The sequence below is a fragment of the Barbus barbus genome (genome assembly GCF_936440315.1).
Source record: "Barbus barbus genome assembly, chromosome: 43".
NCBI lineage: Eukaryota > Metazoa > Chordata > Actinopteri > Cypriniformes > Cyprinidae > Barbus > Barbus barbus.
Window position 1 is genome coordinate 1019668 of NC_136721.1, and position 18260 is coordinate 1037927.

The window sequence follows — 18260 nt, forward strand, 5'->3', positions numbered from 1 at the left end:
ATTTGACAAATTATAATGTAAAGAAGTGTGCCAGTCATTTATGGTGTGGTGCGGTGTGTTGCGGACCGGGTTTGGTGGGCCGCTCTGTGCCAAAAAGTCCAGGGCCACGTTTTGGCCCCAGTCTGCCCCTGGTTGCCTCTAATTTTATATGGTCTGTAATAGAGCTAATAAAGAACTTGTTCATGTAGGCTATTTATATTGTCATTCTTTCTTGGCTCTTGCTTAAAAACTCAATAAAAAAGGCAATTGGAATGCTATGAAAAACTAAGATTGGTGCATCCCCACTCCTGTCTATTTATTGTATAGTATAAAGTACACTAGGAATGTGTGCAAGTGAAATTTTATTTTGCTTTTAAGTAAAATAAAGCATCGCAATAAAAATGTATTTTTTCTCTTTAAACTCTTTCTTTTCCTGTCACCTAAGCATAGAATAATTGTAAATGTTCTGATGTGCCAAGCCGTCAGAACTGAACCGAACCAAAAACCAAGTGTGTGTGATTTAAAAAAAAAAAAAAACCTGAGACTTAGTTTCCTATTAAAAGTAACAAAGCTAGAAAGGAAGTTACAATCTTCCAAATCAGCCATTTAAGAGACAGTATTTCAGTTAAGAAGCTGTCTAATATGCAAAACAAAGTTTACTCGGTTTTGTAAGCCTATAGAATTAGCTGAACGCCATTGCTCTTCCTTCTCCTCATGCTGGAGCTCCTCTGGTTCACAGCTAGCGGAGCGGTTCAAATGCAGTGATGTAAGAGCCCTGACAGGAATGGTAGCAAAGCTAATTTGCTAAGTCAGGCTCAATGACATAGAAACAATGGAGTTAAGTGGCTTTGAATGGCCCAACCAACCACACAAATGCAATTATTACCTGCAAAACAATATGATGTCATGTTTGTGTGATGTAATGATCATTGAACACAAAAGAGTGATGCAATGAAAGCTCAATCTGGAGCTTCAGGTAATTACTGTAATTAATGACTGGACACAATTAATGGATCATCAATACAAACATTTCACAAACCAGTTTCTAGTATCAATTTATTTCTTTATTTTTACTTTATTATTATTATTATTTTGTTCCCAAGCCGTATGTGCTTGAAAGACACGAGGGCTAATTAAATCACAAAATTTTTGACACACTTTGAATGAAAGGATTGAATTATCTAAAATATGATCATACTTTTTTTGAGTAGCTTTTATGTGATTTATGCATTTATTTTTTCTTACTTCATATTTGTACATGTATGTAAAGCACTTTGAGATGCTACTTTTAAAGGCGCTATATAAAATAAAGTTTATTATTATTATTGTTATTATTATCATGCAGAATAAGGCATTAATATATGCTTTATAAGTACTAATAACCAGCCAATATGCTAGTGATATGCATGCTAATAAACAGAGTGAGTGAGAATTGGTGCCTAAACTAAAGTGTTACTGAATTTTTATAAGTGGGTAAATGCATTATTTTCTTATAAATGTAGCCACACAATTTCAATGTATTCATGCACTCATAAGCCCTTGGAGAACAACAACACTTGGCGAACACCACTGGTCTGTTGTATGTTTTTATGTTACGCATATGTAGCGTCAGTGGTTAACTCACTTTTCAAGGTTAAAGTCTTGTGTGCTGGGTTAAATACAATTGCTTTTTCAAAATGTGGTTCTTTTGATGATACATCTTGCTCTTTCGTAATCTTTTGTAGCTGGGTTGTTTACGTGGGAACGCTGTGCTTCCGTTTACTCCTCTCTTGTTCTCCTGCTGTGGATCTTTCTCTCTGATCTAGTATTCTCTTGTGTTTGGGCCGTCAGTCTGATAACTGGAGGATCATCCACGAGTGAATTATGTAAGGCCAAGAGAGTTTTCTGGTCTGACGCAGAGCGCCGTTTGCCGCGATACAATACCATGTTTCTCAATCATTGATGGGCTGCTGTTCGTGTTTCTGTCAGTTTCGGCACAGAGAGCACTGAAGCAAACAAAATATCTCACATTGCGCTTGAATATTTATGAAGGCTTTTTTCTGCAGCTGAGGTCAGAAACGGACTGCTGTATGATTTGACTGGACAATGAGTTTGACCCAAGGCTTGCATGCGCTTATCCTCCGCTCTCTAATAACACAGGTTCAGCTTGACCTCAAGTCCACAAAAAATAAATGAAAACATGCGGCACAAACACGTTCCTCTGTTGTTATTATATCATATCAGTGCAAATCCATTTCAGAGCTCTTCTCAGATGTAGTAAATGTTCACAGATGAACTTTATTGCACTTTTCATCATTTGGAATTCTTCACATCTTAGCACGCTTTGAAAAATTTAACATTTTAAATTATGAATATGCAAGGATTATAATGAAGCTGTTAGCTGCTGTAGCTTTTTTTTGTAGTTTGCTTTAGCTGACTGTTTATAACCTGACAAAGTTTTCATTTTTCCAACCATTTAAGAACAAGTAAGAGTGCTTATTTCTTATAATTCAAGAATTAGTTTACATTTGCATCTGTCCAGACAACATCACAGCTGCGAGATCAAAAACATTTTGTGTCACTAACTAATCAACTTAAGTTAGCTGTGCAAGTGTGTGTTCATTTGTGTAATGGGCTGCGAATTGCAAGATTATGCAGATTGTAATAAACTGAGGCAGTAAGCTGTTTGATTTATTTATTAATTATGCAATAACATGTCTGTTTTATTTATTTATTAATTATGCAATAACATGGCCAATACATGACCTTTGATTTGATTAATTTGATATAAATTATTACGGTTTCATAGCATTTATGCATGCTTTAAAATGTGATTCATATACATATACCGACTCGCAGTAGCGAGTATATAAGGCATTTTGGTTACCTATAATTTGAATTAAGGGACATTATTATTTTATTGATCTATTTTTGCTATTTCAGTTTCAATTAAAATGTCCACGCCAAGACTTCAGACAAATGAGACCTCAATCACACGACATCCACCCATACATGTTTTAATATCTGTCTGTTTCTCCCTCAGACGGCTACACCACAGATGATATTGAGTTTTACTGGCGAGGAGGCGACCATGCAGTGACCGGGGTGGAAAGAATAGAGCTTCCTCAGTTCTCCATAGTGGACTACAAACTCATCTCTAAAAACGTGGTGTTTTCTACAGGTAATAAAACCAAATTACACACCACTTTAGGAATAAGCTGAGAACCTAAATAAATATGTGTCCCTGGAGCACAAAAGCAGTCATGAGTAGCACAGGTATATTTGTTGCAATAAGCAACAATACATTGTATGGATCAAAATTATTGAGTTTTCTTTTATGCCAAAAATCATTAGGATATTAAGTAAAGATCATGTTCCATGAAGATATTTAGTAAATTTCCTACCGTGAAAATATCAAAACTTAATTTTTGATTGGTGATATGCATTGCTAAAACTTCATTTGGACAACTTTAAAGTAGATTTTCTCAATATCTAGATTTTTTTGCTCCCTCAGATTCCAGATTTTCAAATAGTTGTATCTCAGCCAAATATTGTTCTATCCTAACAAACCATGTATCAATGGAAAGATTATTTATTCAGCTTTTTATGTGATATTTAAATCTCAATTTCAAAAAAATGTACTCTTATGACTGGTTTTGTGTTTCAGGGTCACATATATGATTAAGGTATAACAAGGTAAATTGGTAAATCTTTACCTTGCTGAAAAGACCAACTTGCAGCTTAAAATAGGTGTTCCCAAATGCATAAAGTCTACAACTTTTCCACTTACTAGGGCACTCTGAGGTCAAAAACTTCTCCCATTCAGGCACATGTATTGTAAATATCCTAACTGCCAGAGCATCTGGCTCTAGTGGGAAGATACTAATGTCCGGGTTTATGAACCCTCTCGTTTTGGCACGGCTGGTGTATCTGAGGCCTCCAGCAGCTGTACCACGCAACCCTGACCTGAGAATGAAACACACAGACACATACTCACACTTGTTGGTTTTTGTGGTTTATGGGGACTCTCCATAGGCGTAATGGTTTTTATACTGAACAAACCGTGTGTGCTATTGCCCTACACCAACCCTACACCTAAACTTAGCCCTCACAGGAGACTTTGTGCATTTTTAGATTTTCAAAAAAACACCATTTAGTATGTTTTTTAATCCTTTTGAATTACGGGGACATAGGCAGTGTCCTCATAAACCACCTTCATATTGTAATACCTCTGTCATACCCATGTCATTATACAAATTTGTGTCCTCATAAACCACATAAACATGCACACACACACACACACACACACACACACACACACACACACACACACTCACTAAAAACAAGAAACAGGGTGTTCTTATAAGTTATTTAACAAAGTGTTGTGTGACCACTTGATTTATTCATTGACTGCATTTTCATATTCAGGAATTTGTCATGCAAGTCAGGAGGTTAGCTGTAGACGCAGTCTTTGGAAGAAATGTCTGGTTCAGAATGTCTAAGAGGATGAAGACAGTGTGCTAATGTTAAACTTTAACCACTCTCCCAAGCTGGCAAGTTTTAACAAGAAGACTACGCCATTCAGTCTAGGTGCTGATGGAGATAACCAGTTCTGCATTATGATGTACTGTGACATTCTAGAATCTTAATTAGTTCTGAAAATGGCAGAAAATGTACAGTAACAATTATTTTAGTCACAATGCATTATTATATCTCCTATAAGTAAACATAACCCTAACCATTTCTTAAATATTATAGTACAAAGACTAAACTAACAAATAGACAAGTATAATTCTAATTATGTAATGCATTTGTGGTGTATTTTAGGCCATATTTTGACCAAAGTATAGTCAAAAATTCATGTCACTACATTGCATTTGCAATGACGTTAATGCACTGATTTATTATTATTATTATTAGTAGTAGTAGTAGTAGTAGTAGTATTTATTTATTTTTCCTTTTTAAGACTTTATCAACATGCAGTAACATAATTCGGTAACACTTTACAATAAGGGTACATGAATAATAATGTACTAATGCCTAAATTAATACTTAATTAATCACATACTAATGATTATTAAAGAAGTTAACTAATTATGAACTAACGAAGAGCTATCCTTAACTATGACTGTAGTCATACGGATTCTTGCATGGATTCTTGCATACGGATACGGATTCTTGCATGAACAACGGTAGCGTTAACTACATGTTAGTACATGTTTGATAGTTAAAATGAGTTAGTTATGTTGGGCCCTCTCAAGTAAAGTCATGTAAAAATAAGTTTTAACAAGCCACTAGTTGATGTTAGTTAGTGGGTAGTTAATAATGAGTTAGTTATGTTGGGCCGTCTCAAGTAAAGTCATGTCAAAATCACCTTTAACAAGCCACTAGTTGATGTTAGTTAGTGGGTAGTTAATAATGAGTTAGTTAATTTGGGCCCTCTCAAGTAAAGCCATGTCAAAATCACCTTTAACAAGCCACTAGTTGATGTTAGTTAGTGGGTAGTTAATAATGAGTTAGTTAATTTGGGCCCTCTCAAGTAAAGCCATGTCAAAATCACCTTTAACACGCCACTAGTTGATGTTAGTTAGTGGGTAGTTAATAATGAGTTAGTTATGTTGGGCCCTCTCAAGTAAAGTCATGTCAAAATCACCTTTAACAAGCCACTAGTTGATGTTAGTTAGTGGGTAGTTAATAATGAGTTAGTTAATTTGGGCCCTCTCAAGTAAAGTCATGTCAAAATCACCTTTAACAAGCCACTAGTTGATGTTAGTTAGTGGGTAGTTAATAATGAGTTAGTTAATTTGGGCCCTCTCAAGTAAAGTCATGTCAAAATCACCTTTAACAAGCCACTAGTTGATGTTAGTTAGTGGGTAGTTAATAATGAGTTAGTTAATTTGGGCCCTCTCAAGTAAAGTCATGTCAAAATCACCTTTAACAAGCCACTAGTTGATGTTAGTTAGTGGGTAGTTAATAATGAGTTAGTTAATTTGGGCCCTCTCAAGTAAAGCCATGTCAAAATCACCTTTAACACGCCACTAGTTGATGTTAGTTAGTGGGTAGTTAATAATGAGTTAGTTATGTTGGGCCCTCTCAAGTAAAGTCATGTCAAAATCACCTTTAACAAGCCACTAGTTGATGTTAGTTAGTGGGTAGTTAATAATGAGTTAGTTAATTTGGGCCCTCTCAAGTAAAGCCATGTCAAAATCACCTTTAACAAGCCACTAGTTGATGTTAGTTAGTGGGTAGTTAATAATGAGTTAGTTAATTTGGGCCCTCTCAAGTAAAGTCATGTCAAAATCACCTTTAACAAGCCACTAGTTGATGTTAGTTAGTGGGTAGTTAATAATGAGTTAGTTAATTTGGGCCCTCTCAAGTAAAGTCATGTCAAAATCACCTTTAACAAGCCACTAGTTGATGTCAGTTAGTGGGTAGTTAATAATGAGTTAGTTATGTTGGGCCCTCTCAAGTAAAGTCATGTCAAAATCACCTTTAACAAGCCACTAGTTGATGTTAGTTAGTGGGTAGTTAATAATGAGTTAGTTATGTTGGGCCCTCTCAAGTAAAGTCATGTCAAAATCACCTTTAACAAGCCACTAGTTGATGTTAGTTAGTGGGTAGTTAATAATGAGTTCGTTAATTTGGGCCCTCTCAAGTAAAGTCATGTCAAAATCACCTTTAACAAGCCACTAGTTGATGTTAGTTAGTGGGTAGTTAATAATGAGTTCGTTATGTTGGGCCGTCTCAAGTAAAGTCATGTCAAAATCACCTTTAACACGCCACTAGTTGATGTTAGTTAGCGGGTAGTTAATAATGAGTTAGTCATGTTGGGCCCTCTCAAGTAAAGTCATGTCAATATCACCTTTAACAAGCCACTAGTTGAAGTTAGTTAGTGGGTAGTTAATAATGAGTTAGTTATGTTGGGCCCTCTCAAGTAAAGTCATGTCAATATCACCTTTAACAAGCCACTAGTTGATGTTAGTTAGTGGGTAGTTAATAATGAGTTAGTTATGTTGGGCCCTCTCAAGTAAAGTCATGTCAAAATCACCTTTAACAAGCCACTAGTTGATGTTAGTTAGTGGGTAGTTAATTATGAGTTGACACAAAGACACATGAACAAATCATCAAATTAAATACCATTAAACATGCTGTAAGATATTCCTCCTTATTCCTTCACATCACCAATACAACAAACAATGTTTTTAGTTATTTTATTATTCATTTACATAATTTCACATATATGGACTCAAAAGAAAGCCCAAACATAATGTTACCTCTAAAGACACACAGAACGTCATATTTTGCGTCCAGAAGCTCAAAACAATGCTGTTAATTACTATGCATAACTTTCCAAAAAAAAGGGGAAATGCAAACATGACTTTAATTTGGTTTACAAAAGCAGACAACATTTATTAGATTAAAATACTGACATTACGGTAACAACCAACCTTAGTTAGTTTAGTGGCGCACTCTCGGCGCTCATTCCCATCTTTCCTTCACTATATGGTCATATTAAAGGCGATACAGAGATAAATAAATATATATTATGTATATGAACTGTATATGTAATAATCTGCATATGTTCAAGCATCACTTTCATCCTGTGATATTAAAAGCATTGATGCACAAATGTTAATATTACCTATAGTAGAGGGTCTAGTACGCAATTAGATGCTTCGGTATGATTAATGGAGGAAGTCGTGAGTTGGACTTATTCTGGTTCTAAAGCAAAATATAAAAAGCTATTAAACTGTACAAAAAGCATTTGATAAATCTGGCTAATTGCTATTTTCATCCAGGTTCATATCCTCGCCTCTCCCTGAGCTTCAAGCTTAAGAGAAACATTGGCTACTTCATTCTGCAGACCTACATGCCTTCCATCCTAATCACCATCCTGTCCTGGGTATCCTTCTGGATCAACTATGATGCCTCGGCTGCCAGGGTTGCTTTAGGTAGGTGCTAATCTAACAAAACTCTCTCACAGCTGGTGACTTTCATTATGCATATATACATTTACTTCTAACATATGAGTTAAGACTGCAGTAAACATGATTTGTGATGCCATTTCAGTCTGAATTATGCTTTAAACAGTTGATGAAAATATTAAAATGTTTATATATATAACTGTGTGTATTATTAATAATAGTTCATTCTTTAAAGTTATTGTATTAAAGCATACATAAATACTTTCTTCTGTTTTTTTTTTTTAATTAAAGATGAACATGTTTCATGAGATTCACCCCAAATACCCTGTGAGATCTTTTTTTTTTTTGAAAGTCATGAATCAAGCATAGTAACAGACATTTTTACTGATTTGATTGCCTTTTTTACACCTCTCTCTCTCTCTCTCTCTCTCTCTCTCTCTCTTTCTCTCTCTCTGTGTTTTGTAAGCCTCCACTTTTTTCCCGTCATCACTGATTATGTAAGGCTGATGTAGGCAGCAAGCGTGCAGGCTTCTCAGTGTGAATAAAAGAGCACTCTTTGTGATTGCTGTCTGGCCTAGCCTCATTCATCCACACAAGTGCAAAACCGCTGTAGCGTTGAACAGAAGGCAGAGTGAGCGTGGATGTATAGAATGAGCAGATATTACTGTTTAAAGCTCATCCTGATTAGAATCGTTAGGCATTAGATTGCAAATGTGCATTTACATGTATGGAGCTACAAAAAGGCCAGTTTTCCTCTGTGCATCACCACACGAGAGAATATCAGCTGCATAACTCAGATTTAGCTAATAACACACGGCAGGAGGAGGATGGGATCTGCTGTGTTATTGGTCAAGTTTAATCATGTCTAAATTGGTTCCATATGCAAATTACACTCACAGTGCTTAGCAGCCAAGAGAGGTGATGATGGGGAACAGAGAAGGGTGAAATGTTTCAGTGGTATTACCTTTAGCTATACTGCTAGAAATAATAATAAAAACACAATGATTTATGGAGAATAATAACTCTGCACCTCATAAGCTCTGCAATACCTGTCACAGGATCCACAGTTAATGTCATGAAAACTGTCAAAATGACACTAAATGGATATTTCAATGCATAAAAAGACAACTATTTGTTAATCACCGCTTAGCTGGAGGCAGGCTTTGTGTTTCACTGATTAAGGTGCATAACTCCCACTCCGCCAGCTGAAAGCATGACAAATCATACAAATTTAAGATTCTGAATCATCAGCTGAAAGAAAAGAATGGCGATAAAGCCCCCTCACACATGCACAGATGTTTACCTAACTTTCTAAATGAGGACACGCTCCGGGTGATCTGGTTTGATATTCACAGATTGCGGTGAGAGTATGCAATCATACAGTGTACTCTTATGTTTATTTGTTAGGATAAAAATACATCAATGCATGGGCAACGTCACTTAAAAACGTAAAGCCTTTTATGTTTGTATAACTTGAGAGATGGTTATGCATAAACACTTTAACACATTTCCCCCCAAACTATTTACCATGCAATCACTTTTAAAGCTAAAATGCAAGGAGTTTACAGAAAAGAGTTACACTTTATTTTGACATTAAAATCTCATCTTAAACCATATCTTTTGATAAAAATTACACATTTGAATGTTTTTTCCCATTAAAATAATTGATGTCTGAAAATAGCTTGAATGTAACTGCACACCCTCACCTGTTTACTGTATGTGGATCTGTATGAATATGCAAATTAGTTCCCACCTCCGCTCAATTGCAGAAGATCAGACCGGCTTCACTTTCGCTCAGTTAACTGAATTAGTGAACGCTACACAATGGCAAGTGGCAGTACTGGATAAATGGTCATAGGGGAGTGAATCCATGAGTGAATGTCTTCAAATTCTGAATGGATTATAGTCTAGAAAGCACACAAAGAGTGCTCCCCTTACAATCACTGAATCACATGAAGTTGTATTATAATCAATGAAACTCTACACTACACAATTAATCTATTATTTACATTTTGTCGATACTTTGTTTTGTTATAATGAGAGGATTCACAAACGGACAGAACTCAGCACTGAACAAAACTCCTGTGTTTTGAGTGGATTTTAAGTTAAATGCCTCTGATTCAGTGCGCTCATGAAGTCAACAGATATGTCTGTGATTGGCTACACTGCTCAACGCTACAAGAACATCTTGTAAATAGTAACCTATGATGAGGTGAGATAATGATATGAAAAGCCCCGCCCCACAGGTTGATGGGATTGGTTAAATGTTTGTGACGGTAGGAAACGAGCAGATTCAAACTGCATTTTTGAACTTAATTGTACACTGCAGGACAAAATATTCAGCAATGCTGTAGACTGTTGAATTGGCTCATGGTTGGTCTTTAAGCATATTACAAATACCAGATATATGGTAACACTTTAGTTTGGGGATCAATTCTCACTATTAACTAGTTGCTTATTAGCATGCATATTACTAGTGCATTGTCTGTTTATAGTACTTATAAAGCGCATATTAATGTCTTATTCTTCCCATGCCTAAACTAACAACTACCTTACTTACAATTATTAAGCAGCAACTTAGGAATTTGTTGAGGCAGAAGTTGAAGGTAATAGTTAATTAATAGTGAGAACTGATCCCTAAACTAAAGTGTGAACAGATACACATGTAAACAAACTTTAAAAACATGATTTTCACCACATGGGGGCTTTAAGTAACTATAGGTATTTTAAGTAACTAGCAAAAACATGTCAACTAACTTTCATTCATTTTCAAATACAGGTCAACTCATTCATTGTCACTCTCTAATTCAGTTTTATTAGAGTATTAGTAGACTCTTAGATTAGGATTAGCAGAATATGTTGACATGCATTTGTGAAGTTACTTGTAAGTCAGTAGAATGTGTGGGACCATCAAAATAAATTGTGAGCAGATACTAAACAGACAGTCTAATGACTACAAAGGTACTTATAGTTAGTTGAATGTCTAAATAAAGTGTTTTGCAGAAAGGTATTGAACAGTCAGTATTTATAAATATTTGTTTCCAAGAATTATGGTTGCTCAACCGAATCCACTTCTTGTGATTTACACCCTTAACAATGAGTCCCTATTGACCGCAGGTATCACCACTGTGTTGACCATGACCACCATCAACACACATTTGCGGGAGACGCTTCCAAAGATCCCGTATGTCAAAGCCATTGACATGTACCTGATGGGCTGTTTCGTCTTCGTCTTCCTGGCTCTGCTGGAGTACGCGCTGGTCAACTACATCTTCTTCGGCAGAGGACCGCAGCGGCAGAAGAAAGCTGCAGAGAAAGCCTCCGCAGCCAACAATGAAAAGATGAGACTGGATCCCAACAAAGTATGTTTGAACGTCACACACTACCAGTGTTATAATCGCTGCACAGGAACTTTAACTCTAATTACACAGTAATAAAAAGGCAAACTGTAAAAATAGTGGTAAAACTTTGCAAGAATTTTGTTTTGAATCAATGTTACCAAGAGAAAAAGCGCCGTGGTTAAATATTTTAAGGTGTCCTTGTTACAGTGTAATTATACATTTAAGTACTGAGTAATATTCATTAACTATATGTACTTACTATATGGTTAGGGTTTGTCTTAGGGTTACTTGCATGTAATTATACATAATCTATTGTTATAATAGTAAGTACATGGAATGTGTAACAAGGACACCTTAAAATAAGTGTTAACACCTTAAAATAGTGCTACTATAGTTTTACCAATACAAAGCTGGCTGAAAATCTCTTTAAATACATTACTTAACATGAAGTAACAATGCTAAATTTTGGAAAAAAAATATTTAATTGAATTATTTATTTGCAAAAGCTGTATCTGCGCTAACCTAAGCTGCCAATGAATAGTCGTATTATTATTAACTAATTTTAACAAAAATTCATAAAAACTGCAACAAATGAATTTTCCATTGTTAATGTTAATGCATTACATTGATAAACGAGGCCTTGATTTGTTACCAAAATAGTATATTCATATTCTAAAGTAGTTCTTCAGTTCTTCTCAGAATAGTTTTACGTTAAAGGGTGTTTACAGATACATTGATTTAATCACACTGCATCACTACTGAATTGTATAAAACTGAAGCAACGATCGCTGACGCTCATGTCACTGGAAATCGTCAGCTCTGATTTTAAATAAATGACTTCAGGTGGTTTTGTCGCAACTAATCAATGTCAGCATCAACGCCTTTTACTTGTGAATAGTTGTTTTGATTGTTCTGTCTAGTCCGTATTCATATCTTCACCGCAATTTCAATGTGTAACTTGATTGTAACTAACATGAGCCTGCCCTATAACATCTGTACGTTTAGAGTAGTTTGCTTGTTTGACAGTGAAAGCTGGGGTTCTTCTTCAACATAGTCATTATTTTATGACTTCGGTTTGCAGTCATAATTGGTAGATGGTTGGCTGTTGCAGACATCAGATGGTTTTATGTTAGGGTAGAGGTAGTTTGTGAATTTAATATTTACTGTGAGTCAAGCCTTTTGCTTTTATTATTATTATTATTCCAACTAAAGGCACATAAATCTACTACTACTGCATCAGTAGATGCAATAACCAGTCATCACAGTCAGAATAACCCTGTAATATGTAATCACTCTCCTTTATGACATCAAACTCATTTGGTTGTTGTACTAATACATCATTGGCTGACATCGGATCAAAATCATGTTCAAATCAAGATAGATATAAAGTGGCAAGAATAAGTTTGTGAACCCTAAAGACTTTCATTTGATTTCTCCATTGATTACTCATAAAAGCCGCTCTGATTTTCTTCTAAATTATAGACAAACATCATCTGACAGCTCTTGTGGTGTCAAAAATGACCATTTATTTTAAATTATTATTCTAATGTACTCATCGTTTTATAATGTACTATATTTTAGTTCAATAATTTGATGTAAAATAGTATAGTTTTAGTGGATATTGTGGTACTAAGTTATATTTATGGAGTAGTAATGATCTATTTATTACCTGTTAACCACACAAATCTTGGTTATTGACAAATATGTGACCCTGGACCACAAAACAAATTGAAATTGAGATTTATGCATTACCTGAAAGCTGAATAAATAATATTTCCATTGATGTATGGTTTGTTAGGATCGGACAATATTTGGCTGAGATACAACTATTTGAAAATCTGGAATCTGAGGGAGCAAAATAATCTAAATATTGAGAAAATCACCTTTAAAGTTGTTCAAATGAAGTTCTTAGCTACGCATATTACTAATCAAAAATGAAGTTTTGATATATTTACGATAAGAAATTTTCAAAATATCTTCATGGAACATGATCTTTACTTTAATATCCTAATGATTTTTGGCATAAAAGAGAAATGTATAATTTTGACCCATACAATGTATTGTTGGCTATTGCTATAAATATACCCCAGCGACTTAGGACTGGTTTTGTGCTCCAGGGTCACATAAGTTATTATCTGGAAAGAGTTAGAATGACACAATGCCAAAAGCTTTGACGGGTCCTTAAAAATAGATTACAGAGATGCATAAAGCTGCTGGAAAAGGCTATAAAAGCTCTGCTAAAGACCTATATCCTCATGAATCCACAGTAAGACCTCATCCCAGCTGTGAGAAACAGTGGAAGGATCCTCATGGTTTAGTGCTGCTTTGTTGAACCAGGACACTTTACAATCATTAAAAGAAGAACGAAGTCGAAAGTGCATCAAGACATTGACCTGAGTCCTAACCTTAAAGGGGACATAGTTTTTTTATTATTATTATTATTATTATTATTATTATTTCTACGTAGATAGCTACTCATTTGAATGAGACCACCTATGAGTCATACGGATATATTCATGTGTCTTGTGTCGACACGCCCCATGGAAGAGAGGGGCGGGGTGAGCAGAGCTCATTATCATTTAAAGAGACAAGCACTGAAATGGCTCGCTGTGAACGGAGCTGTTTTTGACAAGGTAAAAAAGGTGTTGTTTTACACGAGCATTGAGCAATTTTAACCAAAGTACACCAAACACTTCATGAAGACCCTAATGAATCATACGAACTTGTGGAAAATTGTTATCAGATGTCCCCCTTTAAGCCAATTTAGATGCTGTGGCATAAAGAGGAAGACAACCCAGAAATGCAGAGACAACCGAGAAACTGATGCAGATTTGTAAGCAGCTACAGGAAATATATTAGACAAACACAATCTCACTAAACCATAAAAAAAATATATATATATATATATATATATATATATATATATATATATTTTTTTTTTTTTTTTAATGGTTTAGTGAGATTGTGTTTGTCTAATGTATGTGTAATTTTGAGATTTAAGAATAATCAGTGCAGAAATCCAAATATTTGGGTGCACAAATGTATTTTTGCCACTGTGAGATAAATGTGATACATGCATATAAAACAGTTAAGAAGAAGCAGAAAAACAGCACTCAAGCTTTATAAGATTTTTTTTTTTTCTGATTGGTCTGTCATTATTTCAAGAAAAGCATACTGCTTATTTAAGGATAATGCTGTCTTATAGTGTTCTATAGTTAGAGGATTAACTAATGTTTAGTTGTATATAATTATAACAGAGAAACACACTTCAGGGTCTAGATTTTATATTAGGCTTTTTATTATTGGCATTTAGAATTGCTTCCCCTGGATCGTTTAAACCCTATTAGAACAGATCTTGTTTGTTTATTTGCTTATTTATTTATTTATTAGTTTGTTTGTTTGGCATTTGAAAACCACTATATATAATAGATGAAGTAATAACAGCACTCATGGAACTGGTCGAGACTCTTGGTGTTTTATTTTGTTGAAATTGTGAAGATGTTTCGCTGGTGCTCAGATGTTGTATATTGTAGTATTCTGGATTTAGGATTTTAGGATTTTGAGGCATAATCCACAAAATGCCAGCATTGCCTCACACTCTCAAAGCCAATATGTAAGTTTCACCACCTCTCTTGAAGTGACTGCTTTGACAGTGCTGATTTTGTATGCTTTCAGTGGATGGTGGGAAATGTAGTTCAGAGAGACGATACTCTGTATGCCAGAATGAAACAGAGGGATATTGACGGGCATGACTCCATGTGGGAACCAATCTTTGTGGATGATGCAGCATTAGGACTAGGCGATTCAAAAAATAAGGTACTGAAAAAATTCATCAGGAGAATAACGGCATCCAGTGCGGCCAATTTATTTAAGCCTGTTTTTCTGATTCCTTGTTTCCTCTTAAAAGAATTGTTGACCTAAACAGAAAATTCTGTCATAATTTTAATGCTCTCATGTTGTCTAATGACTTTTTTCTTGAGGGAAGGTCATCAGTGGTCTATTATTAAAAAAAAAAAATAAAGTTTATAAGTCATCGAAGTCATATGGGCTACTTATTTCCTATTGGAAATCGTCAGCGTTCTGTTTCAATATTGTGTACCAAAAAAGACAGACATGAGGGTGAGGAAATCATGACAGAATCTTTCTTTCTTTCTTTCTTTCTTTCTTTCTTTCTTTCTTTCTTTCTTTCTTTCTTTCTTTCTTTCTTTCTTTCTTTCTTGTCGGTGAATTATTCCTTTAAGAGCACAACCTATTATTTCTCCATTGACATCATCACCTCTCTTTTCCCTCCAAACCACTCAACAAAACAAATGTTTTGAAATGTTAGATACTATTTAAAAAAAGATACTTTTGAAAGTACAGTTCAGAAAGGAAAAGGCAATCTGTTTTTGAGGGAGAACAATTGAAAATGTACTTTTTTGTTAATTTGTTAAATTTTTCAAAATTTCAGTTCAGCATCGAATGTGATGTCCTATTATTTGTCATCAAAAGGATATAATTTTGTAGCACTATATAACATAAATACCATCCTGTGCTTTACATCTTCATGTGTACCAACCCATTTCCACTGTGTGTTACTGGCACTATGTTGATTTGTCTCAAAATGTGTTAAATACTGTGTGGAAAGTTTAAAGAATCATTCTTGAAAAGCAGTAGGTAAGTCAGCATTTGATTTCTTGTTTTGACAAAAAAAAAACACTATTCTGAATTTTTATAATAACAATTGCCTGTTGACCCAGGTCAAAATTATGATATATAATCTTGCAGTTCTGAGAAATAAAGTCAGAAATGTGTAATATATAAACTTGCAATTGTAAGAAGAACCAGAATTGGACTTTATCACTCAATTGCAAAATTTATATCACACAATTTAGTGAAAATAAGTCTGAACTGCAAGAAAAAAGGCAAATAATCTTGCAATTTGACTTTTTCGCAGTTGCGACTTTTTATCTCACAATTCTGACTTCATAATTACAGTTTTACAATTACATAATTATAGTTTATTCATGCAATTCTGAGAAAAAAATGTCATAATTGTGTAATAAAAAGTCAGATTTGTGTTATAAAGTCAGAATTATGAAATATAAACTCGATATTGTAAGATTTTCCAATTCTCCTCAGAATTGGACTTTATAAATTGCAATTGTGAGTTATATATATATAACACAATTCTGAGAAAAGAAGTCTGAATTGTGAGGAAAAAGGAAGAATTGCAAAACAACAATAGTCAGAGGTTAATGTTTTAAATATAAATTTTGAATATAGAAATATTACATGATTTAAATAACAGCAAAGATACTTTAAAATGAAACTAAAACTGCCAGTATGTAGCACAAGTCACTAATTTATCACCGAATCATTCATTCAATTGATTTGTTTGAATGGTTGATTCATTCAGGAACGAAGCAATTGAATCACTGACTCCTAGATTCATTTAAAAACACTGCTGTGTTTGAATGGAGGTGTGCAGCAGCTTGGCTGTGACTTTGTTTGCAACTATTTTTTTGGATGAAATAGAGCAAAATCAGGCAATAATGTTATAGTCAGACAATGTAAGTCACTTAATGTTAACTTCTTATTTAATTAACAGTTGTTTTAAATCAGTATCACATTTGCAAACTTGCAAACTCCCTTAATCATTTAAAGCTGTCACTCTCAGTTCATCGCGATCTCACAAAGTTCCATTATAATCAACGCAGCTCTCTACACTGCATAGTCAATCTCTTATTTACACACTTTGTTATAGGTCTAATAAGGGGATATGTCTGTGATACATTACTCAACGCTGCAAAAGCACGTTGTAAGTACATTAGAAACCTTTGAAGCTCCTCTCAGCGCAAACACAAATATGCTGCTGATCGGGTCAGTCGCACTGGTGCTCCTAAATATTTCTTCATAGTTTCACGCAGTAGTTTTCAGTTTTCAACTGAAATGGTCTCACTGTAGAGCCCTGAAAGAAATCCCTTTAGAAAAAAATATGTAATTGTTCTGACTAAAATCGTTAGCAGTACATAAAAAGCAGTACATAAAAAGCAGTACATGAAAAACTGTTATCAGTACTAACCTATTGATGGGTCTTTATGTCTTAGATGGACCCCCATGAAAACATCCTTCTCACTCCTCTGGAGATCAAGAATGAAATGGGCACATCGGAGTTGACCCTGGGTCTGGGCGACCCACGTGTGACCATGCTGGCCTACGATAGCACCTCGCTGCAGTATCGCAAACCCGGCCTGGCCAGACACAACTTTGGACGCAATGCGCTGGAACGCCACGTCGCACAGAAGAAGAGCCGACTACGGCGGCGCACTTCACAGCTTAAAATCACCATCCCTGACTTAACTGACGTCAATTCAATCGACAAGTGGTCGAGAATGATCTTCCCCACCGTTTTTTCCTTCTTCAATGTCGTCTATTGGCTTTATTATATCAACTAACTGGATTCTCGGCCGCCTGAGAAGCACCACTTATTTTTATGTCTGTATATTCTTCTGTCTGATTTTGCAATACAAGCAGGACTTATGTTGACAAATTCAAATCAGGACTAATTCTCTTTGACCTTGGGTTCACCTTAATTGCTGGCTGACACTGATTCTCTAAAGAGGTTAAGAACAAATTGTGCCTGCTCCAAAAATCAATAGTTTTCAGTGCTCTTGCGTTTGGTTTGATATATTTTTTTAAATGATTTCTTTTAGGACAAGATTCATCTGTTTTGTTGCCAACTTATCAAAACAGTTGCTGCTGCAAATGAGTTATCTTTATACTAACAAAAAAAGACAAACATGGACGTCCACAGTTATTTCCCCTTTTAGCCATTTCTAAGAGAGCAGCACTGGATAATTTAATATTTATATACCTTTATTTGTAATCTTTCTTGTTTTCACAGTCTATTGAGTGAAGAGGCTTTATGAATAGTTTTAACATAAGGCTGTATTTTCTACTTCTCAACACACAGATAGTTTATTTATTCAAGAGAATTTATTATACACTTTTACGTAACCTCATTTATTTTGATAAAACTTTTCACTCAAATACT

General features: G+C 34.9%; 1 protein-coding gene across 1 annotated transcript in view; it reads left to right on the top strand.

Moving 5' to 3' along the window:
- gabrb2b (gamma-aminobutyric acid type A receptor subunit beta2b) overlaps nt 1–17661 on the top strand; it is a gene marked incomplete at both ends in the record, with an annotated part of 82169 nt that extends 64508 nt beyond the window's left edge. The window contains 5 exons of the mRNA XM_079405052.1: nt 3002–3139; nt 7758–7910; nt 11001–11245; nt 14900–15040; nt 17314–17661. Of these exons, the coding sequence (XP_079261178.1) occupies nt 3002–3139; nt 7758–7910; nt 11001–11245; nt 14900–15040; nt 17314–17661 (1025 nt within the window). The remainder of the gene's footprint in view (nt 1–3001; nt 3140–7757; nt 7911–11000; nt 11246–14899; nt 15041–17313) is intronic.
- Nucleotides 17662–18260: the final 599 nt, after the last annotated feature.